General features: G+C 45.8%; 1 protein-coding gene across 2 annotated transcripts in view; it reads left to right on the top strand.

Annotated features, from left to right (window-relative positions):
* Positions 1-11,926, top strand: part of mybpha (myosin binding protein Ha) — a 68,773-nt gene extending 56,847 nt beyond the window's left edge. Inside the window, exons 14-20 of one of the 2 annotated variants that reach the window (XM_082145043.1) lie at positions 663-929; positions 3,108-3,209; positions 3,990-4,046; positions 4,421-4,474; positions 5,758-5,826; positions 7,584-7,631; positions 9,472-11,926. In XM_082145043.1, the coding sequence (XP_082001169.1) occupies positions 663-929; positions 3,108-3,209; positions 3,990-4,046; positions 4,421-4,474; positions 5,758-5,826; positions 7,584-7,631; positions 9,472-9,491 (617 nt within the window). In that variant the 3' untranslated portion in view covers positions 9,492-11,926. Of the gene's footprint in view, positions 1-662; positions 930-3,107; positions 3,210-3,989; positions 4,047-4,420; positions 4,475-5,757; positions 5,827-7,583; positions 7,632-8,041; positions 8,277-9,471 lie in introns of those variants that run through there. The other variant, XM_082145044.1, reaches the window with a different exon arrangement.
* Positions 11,927-18,622: the final 6,696 nt, after the last annotated feature.

The raw sequence follows: 18,622 nt of genomic DNA, 5'->3' as shown, positions 1-18,622 counted from the left end.
AATGCCTTTACTACTTTTTTTATTGACTGCTTACAGTTAACTTTAGGCCTGCAGATGCTTCCTCAGGTTCGACATTGAAACATTCAATGTCAATAGCATTTTAATAGTTGGCAAACATATTTTGCACTGAGCTGTTATATTTGCGCCCCTTTCTGATTTAGAAAATATTTTTTACATTTCCAGCACTGGGATGCATTTTTGTCACTCGCCATGGTGGCAACTCTCAGACAGCTTGTAATCTAAATATTTCAGCAGCAATGTGGACTGATGTAATTGGCTGATGGGGTGCGCTGCAAATTCAACCAATCAAAAGCATCAGAATAGCATAGCTTTAATAAACAGCCTTTAAATGGCAGGAGACATAGTGCACATAAGTAACTGTAATTTAATAAAAAGTAACTGTAACTGATTACAGTTACATTTATTTTGTAATTAAATTACATAATCTAGTTACGTAAAGTGTAGTTTACTGTATGATATGTTTTGAACATACATGGTATGAATAAAGTATTGATTTCACCAGTAAGTGCATTTTAAATAGTTCCTAAAACTAGTAAAAGTAAAAGCACTGATGCCAATTGACTAGGAATAATTAGAAGACTCAGTTTGAAATACATTTTATAACAAATTATTTATAAAATAATATTTTGTTTTGTTCTAAGCTCGTCCACCTGCAGTTCTGAGTCTGGAGACTGAATTGAGCGACATCATGTCTGGGAATATCCTGACCCTCAGATGTAACGTCTCAGACGGCAGACAGTGGAGCTACGCCTGGTTTGAGAACGAACAGAGGCTCAATGGGTCGTCAGATATCTACAAAGTGACAGCAACTGAAGAAACTATTAAAAGTGAATTCAAGTGCAAGGGAATAAGGACAGAGAGACCACTGTACTCTGCTCTGAGTGAGGGCTTCATGGCCAATAATATTAGTGAGTAATGTAAATATTTATTATAAACTTATTTCATACAATGTATATATGTGAATGATTTGTGGATTAAAACAATGTCAAGTTATCTTCAAGATTTTCAAGATCGTCTCGGGTTACCTGACTATAACCCTGTTCCCTGAAAAAGCGGGAACGAGATGCAGCAATTTTTGTTGTGACCAGCTGTGAAATATGTCTGCAACACATCAATGAAACTGACTTAGAACTGGGGGTGTCTGGACCCCTCACGGTTGTGTAGTGTGAACTCACAAGCTCACAAAAAGGTCTCAGACATGAGTCCTCGGCAACAACAGGAAGCAATGGAACACCCAACATTTTGCTGCCCCCCGAAACATCAGAGGCGGCTGGGCTTGTACAGAGGTTTCGTGGGGGTGCCGGGAAGGGGCGGGCTGATTTATTTTTCATCCGCCACGTCCCGGGGGGGCCACCTCCACAGAGCTGGGCGCAAGACCATCAGGACTTCTTTTTGGAGATGATAGTCCTGAGGTCTGGCCATTTTGGAGGCTGCTGAGGGCGGTGAGACGGTTCCCAGTCTTGATGAGGGGGAGTGCTACTTGCCACACTCTATTTTTGTGCCTCACGTTTTACAGAAGGACCGGGATGAGGCTGAGTGACCTACACCCGTTCCCCCTGAGTGTGGCGATTAAGGAATTGCACGAATGCTTCCTTGTGTTTCTTCACCTCCTGAAACTTTCTGACAACTGTATTAACCAAGTCACCAAAAAGGCAGGAAGGTGAGATCGGGGCATCAAGCAGGAACACTCAGTCCCTGTCCTTGATGCCCGTGAGATTCAGCCACAGGTGCCTCTCCGTGCGGACCAAAGCACCCATTGAACGTCCGATAGCGCGTGCCATTTGCTTGGTCGCACGGAGGGACAAATCTGTGGCTCGACAAAGCTCTGAGAATGCCTCCTTGTCGATGGAACCTCCCGCACTCAGGTCCTTTAGCAGGTCAGCCTGGTATGTCTGTAACACCGCCATGGTGTGCAGTGTATCATCAGCCTGACTTGCCACTTAAAACGCTTTCCCCACTAGTGTTGAGGTGGTTCTGCACGGCTTAGTAGGGAGAGTTGTTTTCTTTAAATGATGATGCTGAACCAGGTGAGAGATACCTTGCAAGCATCTCTTCGACCTGTGGCATCATTGTATATCCCCATGCCTTTGCACCCACGATAATTGAAAATGTCGACGTTGAAGATGCAAAGACACAAGAAGTAAATGGTTTCCCCCATGAACGAGATAACTCGTTATGGAGGTCTTCAAAGAAGGGGAGAGACCTCTGTAGGGGTCCCTCCTCCTGGCCACCAGACTGAAATCTGTCTTCCAGTTTAGAGCGTTAGGGGGGGTCTCTTGTTCAAGTAACCATCTTGAGTATTTCCTCACACGCTTTGTCATCACGTGAGGAACACTCTGAGGTAGGCAACTCATAATAATTAATTGACCTCCTCACCGAGCCGAAGAAGCATCGGGGCACGCGTCGGGATCGAGCAAAAGGACATCTGGGTCTTGAGAGAGAGCGAGTGCTAGGGACGGACCCGTCTCTTCCCCCTCAGCCAAATCCATTTGCGAGCCCAATGATGGCAAAGCGGATGCTGGCCCTTGGAAGTAAGCAAGAGGAGCACGTAGCATCTTAACCGTGAATAATTCACAATGCTCGCACTCCAACGCAAGGGCAGCGTGCTCCTCTTCCAGAAAGAGAATTTTCTGCACACTGCCTAATGAAAACTAACTCCTAGGAGAGAGATAGATAGAGCTTTAATCACACACATACACACAGTATGGTCTGAAGACAAAAAGACCTGTCGATGCACCTGTGGCACATATAATTATAGCCTCTGGTGAGCGATGACATCCCTGTCCGAGGCTATACAAGTTCTAAGTCAATTTCGTTGACGTGTTGCACACATATTTCACAGCTGGTCACAACAAAAAGTGTTCCCAGAGCACTGAATCAAGCGCAGCATTGAGAGTAGTTTTTGAAAGGGAACATAGTTTAGATAAAAAATGAGGAAAACAAACATTTTTAAAAGTGAGATAAGTATCCTGTTACCTTGATGAAAAAAAAAAAAAAAAAACTTTTTATATATAATTTCTACATACATTTTTTAAGGGAATGCTAATTTAATTTGATTAACTTAATAATTTCCCTCATTATTACAGTATTAAAAAGAAAAATTCTGCTGGCCATCTCAGGATGTCTTGTCTGCTTTATTGTAATCCTGATCATTGGATGCCTCGTTCTGAGAATCACACGTAAACCAGGTACAAACAGAAAACAATTCATATACTTAATTAATAATACTGGTCTCATCGTTAAAAAACAAGCAATATCTATTTACACCAAGCACCAGCAACCAGCCTCATGTCGCCCATTGCTCAGACTTCAAATACTGTAGTGCCGCTTCTATTTACACTTTCTTTGAATAGTATCTATCAGTGGATGTAGTGTAAACAGGATTTCATTTTTTTATATTTACAGTTGGTGTAAACAGTGTCTACTATTATTTACACTCAGTGTAAACACTATTTACCCTCTAGTACACAGTGTAAATAGCTGCTAAAAATGTAAAATTGTTATTAAGCCTTAAGCCTTTGACATGGATTCAGACATTTTCAGCTTGTTGTCATAAACTACCATTCAGATGTTTCGATTTTTAAATGTTTTAAATTTCTAAAAGTCTCTAATGCTCCCCAAGACTGCACTGCATTTCACACTGGAAAAAAAAGTGCACTTCAAATATCCGGATGATGCACTTAATTAATGTTGAACACTTCATGCACTCAACTGTCACAGCTTTAATTACGTAGGGACAAATATAACCTTACAAAATTCATACAGTACACGGTTGAGTGCATAGTGTACAGTGCGTCATTTGGGACAAAACTTGCATTTATTTGCATTTATTATTATATCAATAATACAGTAAAAACAGTTTTATCTTCTGTGTAAAAACATGTAGCTTCTGTGTTTTTAATTATATTAGTAACATTTTACATTTAATTACTTCTTACAAAACTTTTGTTTCTTATCATTATCTTTAGAGAAAATAGAAACGGTACCAGAGGACTTGTTTTTCTCAATGGCAGACTCCAAGAACCGTAAGTTATGGGTACCAAATGTCCCCACAACTATATTAATACCAGAAATTTGGAAGAAATTAGGAAAACAGCTTATAAATCATACAAACTTTTTTTTTTTTTTTTGAAAATGTAAAAATGCTGAAAGTTTCCTGTGATGGGTAGGGTTAGTGTAAGGGGATAGAAAATACAGTTTGTACAGTATACAAATTGTTATGTCTATGAAAAGTCACCATAAATACACACCACGTGTGTGTGTGTGTGTGTGTGTGTGTGTGTGTGTGTGTGTGTGTGTGTGTGTGTGTGTGTGTGTGTGTGTGTGTGTGTGTGTGTGTGTGTGTGCGCGCGCAATTTATCTATATTTGCATTTGTATGGGTCTTTAATTTCTCTGTAGAAACAGCTTCACCCTTGAAGGAGTACATGGACAACAGTCCCACAGAGATGGAAGGTATGTGCCTTTAACTGTGTCTGGCTGACGTTACAATCAAAAACACAGTCATGTATTCAGTCACTTTAACAAATGGTACTATTTCATATCCCAAGCTTTTGTGATATTATATGAAAAACTATTAGTGACATTCATTTTGCATGAATTTGCTTGTTTAAAGGGACTATGTGTAGCTTTTTAGGTATTTTATTATCTAAAATCAATATTTTTATTCATAAATATGCCCTCAATGGTGTACAAATACCTATGCCAATGATCAGACTAATCCTCGTAAACGAAGAATTTATTATCTTTATATACATAGGACGGGTAGGTCCACGGAGGCTTCCATGTAGTTCCGTCATCTTGAAAAACTATAATAGCAGAGAGGGACAAAAAGTACTAGGCCAAGGCGTTTCCACAACGCGTTTTCGTTCAGAACCAGCGTCACGTGACTGAAGCCAGCAGAAACGGAGGAGCAGAGCAGTGAGAGGCGCTTGTCACTGCCGCGGCAAGTTTAAAAGGATGCACACTGCACGATTATTTATACACCGTTCATTCATACATATGCTGAGTCACAGGATAAGGAGCCCTTGTCGTCGAAAAAGTCCAAAATAGACCGTAAAAGGAAACGTGACCGGAGATTACAAAAACAAGGGTTAATGTTGGGATAGCTAATGCAGGAGAAAGCTTTCAAAAGAGACGCTGAAGTTGCCTGCTTTCTTCTCGACAGGTAAGTCAATGTTACGGTCTTAATTACAAGCTTTTTTTCATTGCTTGGTTGTGTATTTTATTATATAGACAGTCGAACATTTATAGTTAAAAGTTAAACAGGCTCTTTGATGAATAGCAGCTATTGAGTAAAGTAACGTTAGAGAAGGCTCTGATGATGATGATATCTAACAATGCACGTACTTCAAAAAATATAACGAGTAAAGGCGGCATTACTACTAATTACCATAGTTAATGTTTTTCACAGTCAGTAATTGATAACTGTAACATTCTTTTTTTCGTTGTTTCAAGTTTCAGTTTGTTTTAAATAACAAACCTGTTCACCCGATGAAAAACTCGAAGTGCTATTATAAGACATCCTGTCATAGCTTTTTGGTACATAACGGCAACCGTAGATGCAACGCGCATTTGAAAAAGTGAGGCGCTGGAGAGCATTATTCGTTTGAATGCAAAATACAATTTCACCACTAGATGGGAGAAATTCCTACACACAGTCCCTTTAACAAGCCAGAATTATCACTGTAGATTTTTTAACTAAAATAAATCACCACACTCTCTCTAATATCATTCAGAATGTGAGGAAAAAGAAGAACTGGTAACTGATCTTGTTTCAGCCATTCATGTGGATGGTGTGATTAAAGGTAAGAAACCTAACAAACATATAATCTACTAATGTCTATCATATCATAATATTTGTAAAAGAAATCAATCATTTCATTTTACACATTAACATAATATTGTGTGTAATTTAAACTCACATTTCGGCGTTACTCAAGTAGTTGCAGTGACTTTTTTTGATGAATCAACGTAAATATTATGTTTGTTACATAAGTATGTTCCTCTACATAATTTCATTCAAATATGTCATAACTCAAAAAGATGGATGTAAACTGTCAGTTTGTTGTTGTTGTACATTACACTCTTAAAAATAAAGGCTGCAATGGAGGTTTTTTTCTCAGTGATAAGAACATCTAGGTTACGTATGTAACGACCCAATTCACATTGGCATGCGAGATTTGCATTGCGTGCTCCACCCCGCAGCACGGGTATAAATATGGAAGCGGGTGTGTCCGCAGTTCAGGTTTTAGCTGAGGAGCCGAGCAGGTGACTCGGCCGCTAAACAGTGGTACAGCAACTTTGGTGACGGGAAGTGACGTCTCCATTCCCTCCTTCAGGGAACGAGGGTTACATATGTAATGGAGACGCTTACTCTCAGTCGGTCACATTTAACATCACGCCGGAACGTATAGATTAACTGGGATCCCTAACAAAGCGCCACTATTGCTGCACCTCTTAATGGAAGCCAGCGCAGTCAGAAGCACTGCTGACTGCAGCGGTTCAAAGGAGGCTCTCTGCAGTGCCATTGGCACCAATAAGAGATCCCAAGGGGGTACGGATTGAGAGTGAGGCGGATTTGGGGGAAACGCATACTTGTGTAGGCCCCAGGGCGAGCTGTGTGCCAGCACATCCATGCCGAGGGTCCCCTCGGTCAGGGAGTAAAACAACTGGCAATGAGACGTGTCCGTGGCAAACAGGTCTACCTGTGCGGTCCCGAAGCGCCTCCAACTCAGCTGGACCGCCTTTGGATGGGGCCTTCATTTTCTCTCCATTTTTGGATACAATGAAGTAGCGGCTTCATATCGGTCTTCATATCGGCTGGAGGTACCGGCTATGCCAGTAGGACTGCGATCTCCGTCCGTAAGACAGGGGCACCCTTGTCCTGCACAGAGGTGAACTGAATGTCTATAATCTTTGGGGGACACCGGCAAACTGAATAGCATAGCCGAGTCTGATAGTCCGAATGAGCCAGCGAGATGGGTAGGGGATCCCAGAGACCATACAAGCGGGGCCAGAAGAACCACAGATGGACCCGGAGTAGGGCAGCGAGATGGAACGCAGCGACCCAACTTAAGTGACGGCATAGCGTCCCGAAGTGGGGTCTGAGTGTGCGGTGCAATACTTATCTGGTTCCAGGGACGGTTGGGCAGAGGGTGCGTGCATTGGCTCTTTAGTTTCGAGCTTGAATCACTCGAAGGTGATTGGGCTCTCAGGCAAGATCCCAATTCGTCGGTACATTCCGGCGTGATGTCGAACGTGACTGACTGAAAGGGAACCAAAGAACGTTTAGTGATCGGTTCTTAAAAGAGCAATTTTTCTTTGTGTGAAAAACATTTTAATAAACTAAAGAACCTTTTTTGCACTATAAAGAACCTTTAGTAGAATGAAAAGGTACCACTGATGTTAAAAGTTCTTCATGGAACCATCAATAATGCCAATAAAGAACCTTTATTTTTAAGAGTGTACACACAATACAGGAGTATAATAATGTTTCTGAGCAATAAGAGAGCAATCTCAGAAATCATTTATTACAAATTAATCTTACAATTTTTTCTTGAAGATGAAGACTCACCAGCAGCAGAAGCTAATGGCCTGACATCATTTAAAGGTAGTTAAATTACACAATTTTAAAGCCGTTTTAAACTTGGTCTTAAAAGTCATAGCTCCTGCACTAAGAAGCCTGAGTTAACATCTTTTAACCCTGGGTCATAAACTGCCTCAATGTTTTATTAAATATACATGCACTTTGAACTGTCATAAAAAAGTACCTCATAAATAATAATCACTGTTATTATCCCTGTAAATTTGCAAATAAAAAGTCCCATCCAGGGTTTTTAAATGTACAGTGTGAAATCCCAAAACCTGAGATGAACTATTTCAGACTCTAGGTTAACAATTTCAAGTATGATAAACCTATAAAAAGCGCTTTGGAGTGCAGAGAAAAGTGCTATATAAATTATTGCGGATACCAAATTATTATTATTCTAAAAACTCATTGTCATGTTTCTGCCTCTCCAGGAATCTGAATCATTAAGTCAGCAATCAACATCATGATGGAGTTTCTATATTTGCACTGCTGAGGCAGCTAAATGACATATGCTTGTATTAAAAAGATTGCATTAGCAGCACGGCACTTTGTCTAGTAGCAGCTGCACTTCTGTATGCTTTTAAAGGCAGAAAACCAGCTTTATTTACAGCTTGAGAAAATGTAGAATTGAACTGCAGTGTTGTGGAGACCGCATACTTCCTTAAATGAAGACAGTAATTGTTGGGGAGACGAATAACAGACGGCAAAAAAATGTAATTATCAGAAGTAATCAAAGTTATATGGTTTGTTTCATTTGTTACTTGCAAATACAAATATTACAACATGACACCTAAGAAAAAATATTAATTGTAATACATCTACTAGATTATTTTCTTATTGTAATTAATTTGCATATTAAACAAAAGATTTAAGAAAATCTACTGTATGTGTCACCTGCTTAAAAATATGTTTTTTTACCCACATTTTATTTGAGATATTGTTTTTGTGTGTGCGTGTGTTTTGTGTTTTTAGTGTGTTGGTTCTGGATTATTTACATTCAAATAAACATGTAAGACTAACACAAAGCTAGACTTTCATTTGATCATCCAATCAACTGGTTTTCAAAAACCAAATACACTCATTTTCTGTGTACTGAAGTCAACATTTTGAGAATTGTATTATAATACTACCCAGACGCCTTCACAATCTACTTGATTACGCACTGAATTCTAATTAACATTTAGGTTCAATCTATCTTGAGGAAATGACAGGACAGGCATTTTTCTAAATAGTTTAATCCATTTAATTGACACAAAGATAACTTAAAGATACACTATGTAACTTTTTCTGTTTAAAATTAACAACATTTAAATAAGAAGTCAATACATTATCAATATTTTTGTCTTACCCTGTGTGGTGAAACGCAAATTATTGCTGTGGTCCTATTTGACCAGTCCCCCCCCCCCCCGGGTAACATTTGCGAGGGAGCGTGTATATAAGGCAAGCGGTACGGTAAAACGGGTATTGCGTCATACCTGGCGATCTCACTTCCGACGTCTCGTTGCGCTGCACAAGGGGTATTTATGGGTGTTTTCTCCGTGGTTTTCCGTGTGGTAGATGCTAAAAGTCCTTTTTACATGTTTGTTGTTTGCTAACAGTAATTTCGGTTGGGCTGGCGTTCGGTTGAGTGCCTGTTGCACCCATAGATGATCAACAACCGTTGCTTTGCCGTGGCGCTCCGCTGTATGTGCGAACTGCATGTGATGCCTTTGTGGGTGAATTCCGCCGTCTGCATGTGATCAAATAGAGTGGTGGCTGCCGGATAGATGATGTGTTTTGCACGATTTGGTATGTATAACCTTCTATTTCCCTTTGGCCCTCATAAAGGTAAATGGGGTTATAATTATTTTATGCGTTTTAGGAGTTGAAACCATTCTGTGAGTGGGTCTGTTTGGCTTCCAGTTTGCATCCTGCAACAACTTGATTCCAGCATGGCTTGCACCTTCAACACTGCTGTTTAGCTTTAATTCTGTTTTGTTTAATGATTTAGGTTGTATTTATTAATTTTGTTTAATTATTTTGTTTTCTATTTTTGTGTGTTCTCATTTTTCTTTTCTTTTATTTACTTCTGTCTTTAACATTTGTTTTGCTTTCGTTTAATGCATGTTTTGCATCCGTTAAGTTTGCATTGCATTCAGTAACGCTTGTTTTTCCTTTATTGTGTTTTCTTATATTCATTTGTTTTGTAATTATGGTGTCTTGTTTTGGCTTCATTTATTTTGCTTTATATTTGGTAACGCCGACTTGGTATTTAATAATCTGTCTTGTTATTTTGTTTTGTTGCAATCAGTAACATTATTTTTCTTTTCTGGTTTTGGTTGTTTTCCTTGATTTGTTGCAAACAGTAGGGCTTGTTTGCAATTGGTCAGTGTTGCTCTTATTGATTTTGTTTTGCCAAATTGATGTTTGGTTTGCTGTACTTGATTATTTTTTTTTTATTATTGTTGTTTTTGTGTTTTGTATTTTGTTGTTTGTTGACATTTCTTTTTGCTGTAACCTTTTCTTTTTTTCTTGTACTGGAGCTGGGACCTGGAGAGGGCAGGCTGACCCTTCCCGTGTGGTTGTCTCACTGTTCACCAGAGTGGCGTGGAGTTGCCGTGAATCCTTTGGAGGGTATGAGTGGTTTGGGGCACGTGTGTGGTTATTATCATTATTACTACTACGGGCATTCTGGAAGCCCGGTGTCAAGCCTGCCGCCCTAGTGGTAAGCCCCAGCTCTTTTGGTTGTGGTGTTTGTTTTTGTTTCTCTTTTTTTGTTTGTTTTGCAGCAGTTGGTGTTGCTTGCTGGGTGAAATCTTCTTGCTGTTACGTGTGATTCATTGAACGAGCCAAATTCTAATTATTTTTGTTTAATAAAGATGTATAAGTTTTATACAAGGTACCCATGCCTCTTGGTCATTTTCTGAGAACTTGAACCTGTGCCCCTTGGGCTTTTCCCAGAGTTAGTTCTGGGTGGCGTAGTCGTTACCTTTTTGGAATCAGTAATAATCTAGAAATTTAAGAGCTGCTGTGATACCTCTAATTGCCACACCTGCTTCAATATAGTATGCATATAAGTGTTTATACTTTAGACCTAGCGGGATGGTTTTCGTAGGAAATTGCGTACATGCATCACTCACCCATATCTGTAACTAGATTAAAGTTGCTCCGGTGTTGTATAATAGACCTTATTCACAACACCATCTTTGATTTTTAAATGAAAGCGAGGCTGTGAGGGATAGACATACATTCTCTTCACTGCCATTGAAAACACAGTAAGTCTACCCCTTACAGCCTCGCTATTGGAGTAATGTGGGGCTGAGAATATACCTGTTATTATGAAGAAAGTGTGTCCTGATCAGGTGGAAGATGTCTCTAATGTGGATAGGCCATTTACTCCCTCGGTAGAAGACTTGACAAGCTGGAGAAAATGTTGGAGGAGCTGTCCAAAAAAAAAAATGGAAGATAATTGTAGCATCATTTCTGAGGTTAAGGAAGAGATGAAGGGCCCTATTTTAACGATCTAAACGCATCCAATTCAATTCACATTTATTTGTATAGTGCTTTTCACAATACACATCATTTCAAAGCAGCTTTACAGAAAGTGCTCGAGTCCATATTACAGTTTAGAGTGTTCTGTTATCAGGTAACTGTCTAAGTTATGTATTTCAGAAATGTACATATCCAAAAATAACAGTTAGCTAAAAATGAATTAATTTAAACAATGTAGTAATTTAATGCAGATACAATGAGCTCATTGAAGTAATGAATACTTCTTTGTTAACAAATGATTAAGACATTTAGAAAATATAGCATTGGTGCATGTTGATTCAGAGTTAAGCAGGGGTTGGCACCATCTCTTCATAGGTGTTAAGGTTTGAGGAATTAAATAAGTTGGCTGCATTTAATTTTGAGGAATTAATTGATGAATGCTTATCTGACTTTCAGTAGTTAGATTCATGTATAAGTTCAGCCTTTCATCCAGACCTTGTTGACTTGTCTGGTTGATCATTTGCTGTGTTTAATTTTGAGGAATTAAATGATTAATGCCTATCTGACTTTCAGTCGTTAGATTCATGTATAAGTTCAGCCTTTCATCCAGACCATTTTGACTTGTCTGGTTGATCTTTTACTGCATTTAATTTTGAAGAATTAAATGGTATAATACGATGCTGCAGCTGTCCACCTCCGAGGAGATGGATGTGCTGAGCATCGAGTTAATGGAAATTGAAGATTCGCCATCTCAATCCCCTATGTACAAGGAGTTTTTGGAGTTTATAACTCCGGTGCTTCCATTCGGTTTAGGTCTATCACCCCGCATGTTCACCAAATGCGTAGTTGCCGCTCTGGCCCCGCTCAAGCTGTAGGGCATACGCATTATGAACTACATAGACAACTGGCTGATTCTAGCGGAGTCAGAGCAGTTGGCGGTTCGGTATCGGGATGTCATCCTCGCACACATGCAGAAATTGGGGTCGAGACTCAATGGCAAGAAAAGTGTGCTTTCTCCACTGCAGAGAACCACTTTCCTTGGTGTGGTTTGGGATTCAGTCACGATGCGAGCCATCCTATCGCCCCTTGTGTAGCTGCTATCCTCACAGCCACGAAAGAGTTAAAGCTAGGCCAGTCACTCACTGTAAAATTGTTTCAGATACTGTTGGGCCTCATGGCAGCAGCGTCCAATGTGATACGCCAAGTGGAAACCCACTTTGTATGATCAAGATCACGCGGCGGTGTTTCCGCGCCTTGGTTATATGAAAGAAACGTCTCGGTTACGGATGTAACCCTCGTTCCCTGAGTGGGAACGGAGACGTTACGTCGGATGACGACGATTGGGGTTTCGCTTAGAAGCCTATCACCTTCGAGTATATAAAACGAGCCAATGGCAATGAAATGCCATGGGTCTGCGGAATTTGCACAGCGTAACTCCGCCCGCCGCAGGGGGTATAAAAGGAAGTACGCTGGCACAATGCAGATATGTCTTCGCTGAGGAGCCGAGACTAGCCCCAGGCGTTTTTCAGCGGTACAGCGGAAGTGGCAGGAAGACGTAACGTCTCCGTTCCCACTCAGGGAATGAGGGTTACATCCGTAACCGAGACGTTCCCTTTCGTGGTCACTCCGAGTTACGTCGGATGACGACGATTGGGGTTCCAGTCTAATCACGCCACCTAGTCTGTCTTCCAGTGCCCTGCGTAAGTCTGAGCTCCCTGTTGTGAGACTAGCACGAACGAAGGAGTCCTACTTAACACAGAGATACCAAGGTACACTGGGAAGCATATCTCCAGAGAGAAATATGCAATTATGCCCAGCCATTGATGGGGGGGACTTAGAATACACATATGACCCAGAGGGCTGCATATGGAAAATCACTGGGGTGTCCAGCCGCAGGTGGAATTTTAAACCCCAGGGGTGGCAAGGTGGCTTGCCAAGGGAAAGACACACGCTCACAAGGAGACTTACAGTGGAATACACATGTGGGGGTCGCCCAGAGGGGGAACCATGCACATGGAGGCACCTAGTCAAGCGCAAAAGCTGCGTTATGGCAGATTGGCATAACTCAGGCGTTGACGTAACCAGTGCTGGAGGAAACTCAGACTCACCTGAGAGAAATATCGCACGTATCCCGTCCGTGGAGAGGAATGGCGAGCAAGCGAAGACACCTGAGCAGAATCTAGCACCGGCTGGTTGAAGCGAGTACATGAGAAGAAACTGGCTCTACTCGGAGATTATAGAATCTCGCGAATGTGTTGGGTGTCGCCCAGCCTGCAGCTCTACAAATGTCTGTTAGCGAGGCGCCATGCGCTAGAGCCCAAGAGGAAGCCACACTACGTGTGGAGTGGGCTTTCACACCAAGGGGGCACGGACGACCTTGCTGCTGGTATGCCAAAGTAATGGTATCCACTATCCAGTGGGATAACCTTTGCTTTGAGAGAGCCTTTCCCTTTAGCTTCCCACCATGACAGACAAAGAGCTGGTCTGAGGTCCTGAAACACCGCGTTCTGTCTACGTAAGCACGGAGGGCGCGTACTGGACAGAGCAGTGCCAAGGCTGGGTCTGCCTCCTCCAAGGGCAGCGCTTGCAGGTTCACTACCTGGTCTCGAAAGGGTGTGGTAGGAACCTTGGGCACGTATCCAAGCCGGGGTCTCAGGATCACGTGAGAGTTAGCCGGCCCGAATTCCAGGCACGCTTCGTCAACCGAAAATACCTGCAGGTCCCCTACCCTCTTGATGGAGGCCAATGCAACCAGGAGCGCTGTCTTCATTGACAGGAACTTAAGCTCCACTGACTGTAAAGGCTCAAATGGAGCACTCTGCAGGGCAGTTAGAACCACTGAGAGGTCCCAAGAGGGTACGAAGGGAGGACGAGGAGGATTTAGTCTCCTCGCTCCCCTCAGGAACCTGACGATCAGGTCGTGCCTTCCCAGAGACTTACCATCAACTGCTTCGTGATGTGCGGCAATGGCGGCAACATACACTTTCAGGGTGGAGGGAGACAGCCTTCGCTCCAACCCTTCTTGCAGGAAGGAAAGCACGACACTGATCTGGCATTTCGTGGGTTCTTGATGTTTAGAAGAACACCAGTTGACGAAGAGGTTCCACTTCAACGCATAGGCATGTCTCGTGGACGATGCTCTAGCGGAAGTGATGGTAGCCACCACCGCAGGTGGTAGGGTACTCAAACCTGCCTCGTCCCGTCCAGGAGCCACACATGGAGGTTCCAAAGATCGGGACGAGGGTGCCATAAGGTGCCCCGTCCCTGAGAAAGGAGGTCCTTCCTCAGAGGAATTGGCCAGGGAGGTGCTGTCGCGAGGAGTACTAGTTCGGAGAACCAGGTCCGGTTGGGCCAATACGGGGCAACCAAAATGACCTGCTCCTCGTCCTCCCTGATCTTGCGCAAGGTCTGCGCAAGAAGGCTCACTGGGGGAAACGCATACTTGCGTAGGCCCCGCGGCCAGCTGTGCGCCAGTGCATCCGTGCCGAGCGTGCCCTCGGTCAGGGAGTAAAACAGGTCGCAATGGGACGAGTCGTGGGAGGCAAACAGGTCTACCTGTGCGTCGCCGAACTGATCCCAAATCAGCTGGGCCGTCTGGGGATGGAGTCGCCATTCTCCAGCGAGAGGCCGAACTCGAGACAGCTCGTCGGCCGCCTGGTTCAGGTGTCCCGGGATATAAATGGCTCGAAGCGACCTCAGATGCTTCTGACTCCATATGAGGAGGTGGCGAGCGAGTTGCGACATACGGCGGGAGCGTAGACCACCCTGGTGGTTGATGTACGCTACTGTTGCGGTATTGTCTGATCGGACTAGTACGTGCTGGCCCCTGAGCAGCGCATGGAAGCGGTGCAGGGTGAGACGTACAGCCAGCAACTCGAGGCAATTGACATGCCAAAGGCGCTGGGGTCCTGTCCAGGAGCCCGCGGCAGCATGACCATTGCACATGGCGCCCCAGCCCGTGTTGGAGGCATCTGTTGACACAACAACATGCCGGGAAACTCGTTCTAAGGGCACTCCGGCCCGTAGAAAATTGAGGTTCGCCCACGGGGTGAAGGTCTGACGGCAGGCTGGAGTCACTGGGACTCGGAGCGTGCCGTGTTGCCATGCCCACCTCGGGACTCGATCGCGAAGCCAAAGCTGAAGCGGTCTCATATGAAGCAATCCCAGCGGCGTTACTGCGGCTGCGGATGCCATATGCCCCAGGAGCCTCTGAAAAAGTTTCAGTGGAACCGCACTCTTGTCCTCGAACTGACGAAGACAAGTCAGCAGTGACTGCGCGCGCTCGCTCGTAAGCTGCGCGCACATGGCGACCGAGTCGATCTCCATACCGAGAAAAGAGATCCTCTGCACGGGGCAGAGTTTGCTCTTCTCCCAGTTGACCCGAAGGCCCAGACGGACTAGGTGCCGGAGCACAAGGTCCCTGTGTTCGCAAACCTGGACTCGAGAGTGAGCTAGGATAAGCCAGTCGTCGAGATAGTTCAGGATGCGAACCCCTTGTTCCCGAAGGGGAACAAGGGCTGCCTCGACGACCTTCGTAAAGACGCGAGGAGACAGGGCTAGCCCGAAAGGGAGAACCGCGTACTGGTATGCCTGCCCCTCGAAAGCAAACCGTAGAAACGGTCTGTGTCGAGGTAAAATGGAGACATGGAAGTAGGCGTCCTTCAGGTCGATCGCTGCAAACCAATCCTGCGGCCGCACACACTAGAGGATGTGTTTGGCCGTTAGCATCTTGAACGGCAGCCTGTGAAGGGAGCGGTTCAAGACGCGCAGGTCGAGGATTGGCCGTAACCCACCGGACTTCTTGGGTACAATGAAGTAAGGGCTGTAGAAGCCGGACCTCATTTCGGCTGGAGGGACAATCTCGATCGCACCCTTCGCCAGCAGGGTGACGACCTCCGCTCTCATGACAGGGGCATTGCCACCGACCATAGTGAAGCGGGGAGGAGATCGCGCGAACTGAATCGCGTAGCCGAGCCTGATGGTTCTCGCGACCCAGCAGGACAGTCTGGGAAGCTCTAGCCAGGCCTCCAGAAAGTGAACCAGCGGGGTCATACGAACCACAGACGTACCGTCGGTGGGGCAGCGAGGCGGAATGACCGGCACCGGCGAGGGTGGCATCGCGGCCCTGTGCGGGGGCACGGTCATTAACCGCGTCCTGCCAGAGGAGGCCAGGGGAGGGCGCGCGTCCCACGGGGGCGTGCTCTGGCAGGGGTCTGGCGACAGAGGGGGATGAGAGGGGCGTGGCCCGTGGGCGGCGCGTGCTGTCATCCCAGACCTCTGGGACAGAGGAGGGCGGCAGTGGCGGGACCCGAGGGTGGCGCGCACTGCGGCCCTCTGACTCTGTAGGCTCAGGATTGGGAATTTCGATTCTTTCTTTAACCACATTAGGGTGCTGCCCGTCGTGGGACGAGCAGCGGGGAGTGGAGAACAAAAGATTCTCCCCCGGCCCTCCACCGGGGGAAGGAGTGGCCCTGCTACCACCTCCTGTAGAGAAAAGAAAGCCAATCCTGAGCTGCCCGTCTCAGGAGCGCCGCTTAGCCTGGCGTTTAGCGGGCCGCGGGGCTTTTTAAGAGTGCTGCTTAGGCTGGCGTGGCAGTCTAAGGGGCGGAGACGGGCAGCGCCGCCCTCCTGCGACCTCCTCCTGCTCAGGGCCAGTGAAGGCCCGAGGGGAGGAGCCGCATGGAGGTGGCCTCGGCGGGAAGCAGACTAAGGAGACCGCACGGACGGATGACCGTCGGTGCAGAAGGCCTCAGTCTGCTTCTGGGGGGGGGTCAAAGACTGTAGGGTACAGTCCTCAACCACACCGCCGAGGAGCCCAGCCTGGGACATGAGGGAGCTGAGAAAATGAATTCTCAGACCCCCTCACATCAACCTGGCTGAGCCCATGTCTGGACCACTCTAGTGGACACCACCTGACCCAGGATCACGCAGGTACCGATGTCGCCCGAGAGCGAGGTCAGTAGTGTGCGCGGCGGAACGACCAAGCCGGGCATGGGAGGCATAGCGTCCCAGCAAGGGGGCGTGGTCGAGTTTCCGCGTTCTGTCAGTGTTGGCCAGGGAAGGACTAGCGTTCCACTGCGGCCGGTTCCGACAGAACTCCCGAGTCAGCACTGCCTCGAAGGCGAAGGCGACACACAGCACTGCATGCCTGTGCCACGATAGTGACAGAGAACATACAGCCCATGATCGCCACACGATCGAGTGCAGCGAAGGCGGAGGACGCCCGCGGGCCGGAAGCGTCCTGATGCACATCCGGGAAGCCTACAGCGCTCAGGGGGAGGGCGGCGCCACTCCAGCCGATGCTTTCAGCTGCCCGGGAAAGCATGGCCATCAGCTCTGGATCTGACTCGACTAACGCTGACACTCCAGAGGGAGGCAACGCAGTCGAATCCTCATTTCCAGAGGAATCAAGCCCGCCTTGTGATGCTGTGAGTGACATGACACCACCTGCTGGAGCCCCGAATGAAAACACTGGGTCCCTAAGAAGAACCAGGTACACACGGAAGCCCCACGGTTTGCGATGTGGAGGGGGGCGTGGCCCGAGGAATGCTCGTCGGTATTATGCCACACTGTAACCCTCAGATCACCCTGGCCACCAGCCAAAGTATCCCCTCTCGAGGAAGAGATAGATTGGGGTGTGGCAGAGGGGACTCTACCCACACGGGGATCATTGAGTCTCGATCTATAAACATCGCGATGGTCACGTTCCCGCAGAGAAAACGTGACTCACCCACGAGCGCTGCCGAGCGTGAATCAGCCCAACACGCGAAACAGCGCTCGTGACCGTTAGGCAGATGAATCACGCGCCCACATCCAGTAAATACACGGGCGAGCCGTCTTGAAAAAGACGTGCCGCGTGCAGCTCTTTTAGAGAGAGGAAAAGCTCAGCAGAGTGCTGAAGCGCCCAGGGAGAAACACACACACTGTCGGCAGATCACTGCACAGATCAGCAGCAGGCAATGCGATCTCGCTGGAACACGCCGTCACACCAACACACTGAAGAGCCGCTCGTCTCGTAGAGTGAAGATGATACAGAATTCCTTTTATACCCCCTGCGGCGGGCGGAGTTACGCTGTGCAAATTCCGCAGACCCATGGCATTTCATTGCCATTGGCTCGTTTTATATACTCGAAGGTGATAGGCTTCTAAGCGAAACCCCAATCGTCGTCATCCGACGTAACTCGGAGTGACCACGAAAGGGAACCTTGGTTCCTATCCCAGGGTCCAGAGTTAGGAGCTCTTTGCCATCGAGTTTCGCTCTCGAGAGATGCTTCCCTCATTGGCTGGGGAGCGGTAATGGAAGGCCGCTCAGCTCAGGGTCTGTGGAGGAGTCTCCTCCTTTTGTGGCAAATAAACTGCCTGGAGATGATGGCAGTCTTCAATGCTTTGAGACACTTCCTCCCAGACCTGAGGGGCCATCATGTGCTTGTCTAGTCAGACAACACATCAGTGGTCTCTTACATAAATCATCAGGGGGGTCTGTGATCGCATCCACTATGCAAACTGGTGCACCATATCCTCCTGTGTTCCCTGGGGAAGAT

Source organism: Leuciscus leuciscus (genome assembly GCF_965113295.1).
Source record: "Leuciscus leuciscus genome assembly, chromosome: 18".
Lineage (NCBI taxonomy): Eukaryota > Metazoa > Chordata > Actinopteri > Cypriniformes > Leuciscidae > Leuciscus > Leuciscus leuciscus.
Note: the sequence above shows the minus strand (reverse complement) of the source record. Positions and strands in the feature narration are given on the sequence as shown.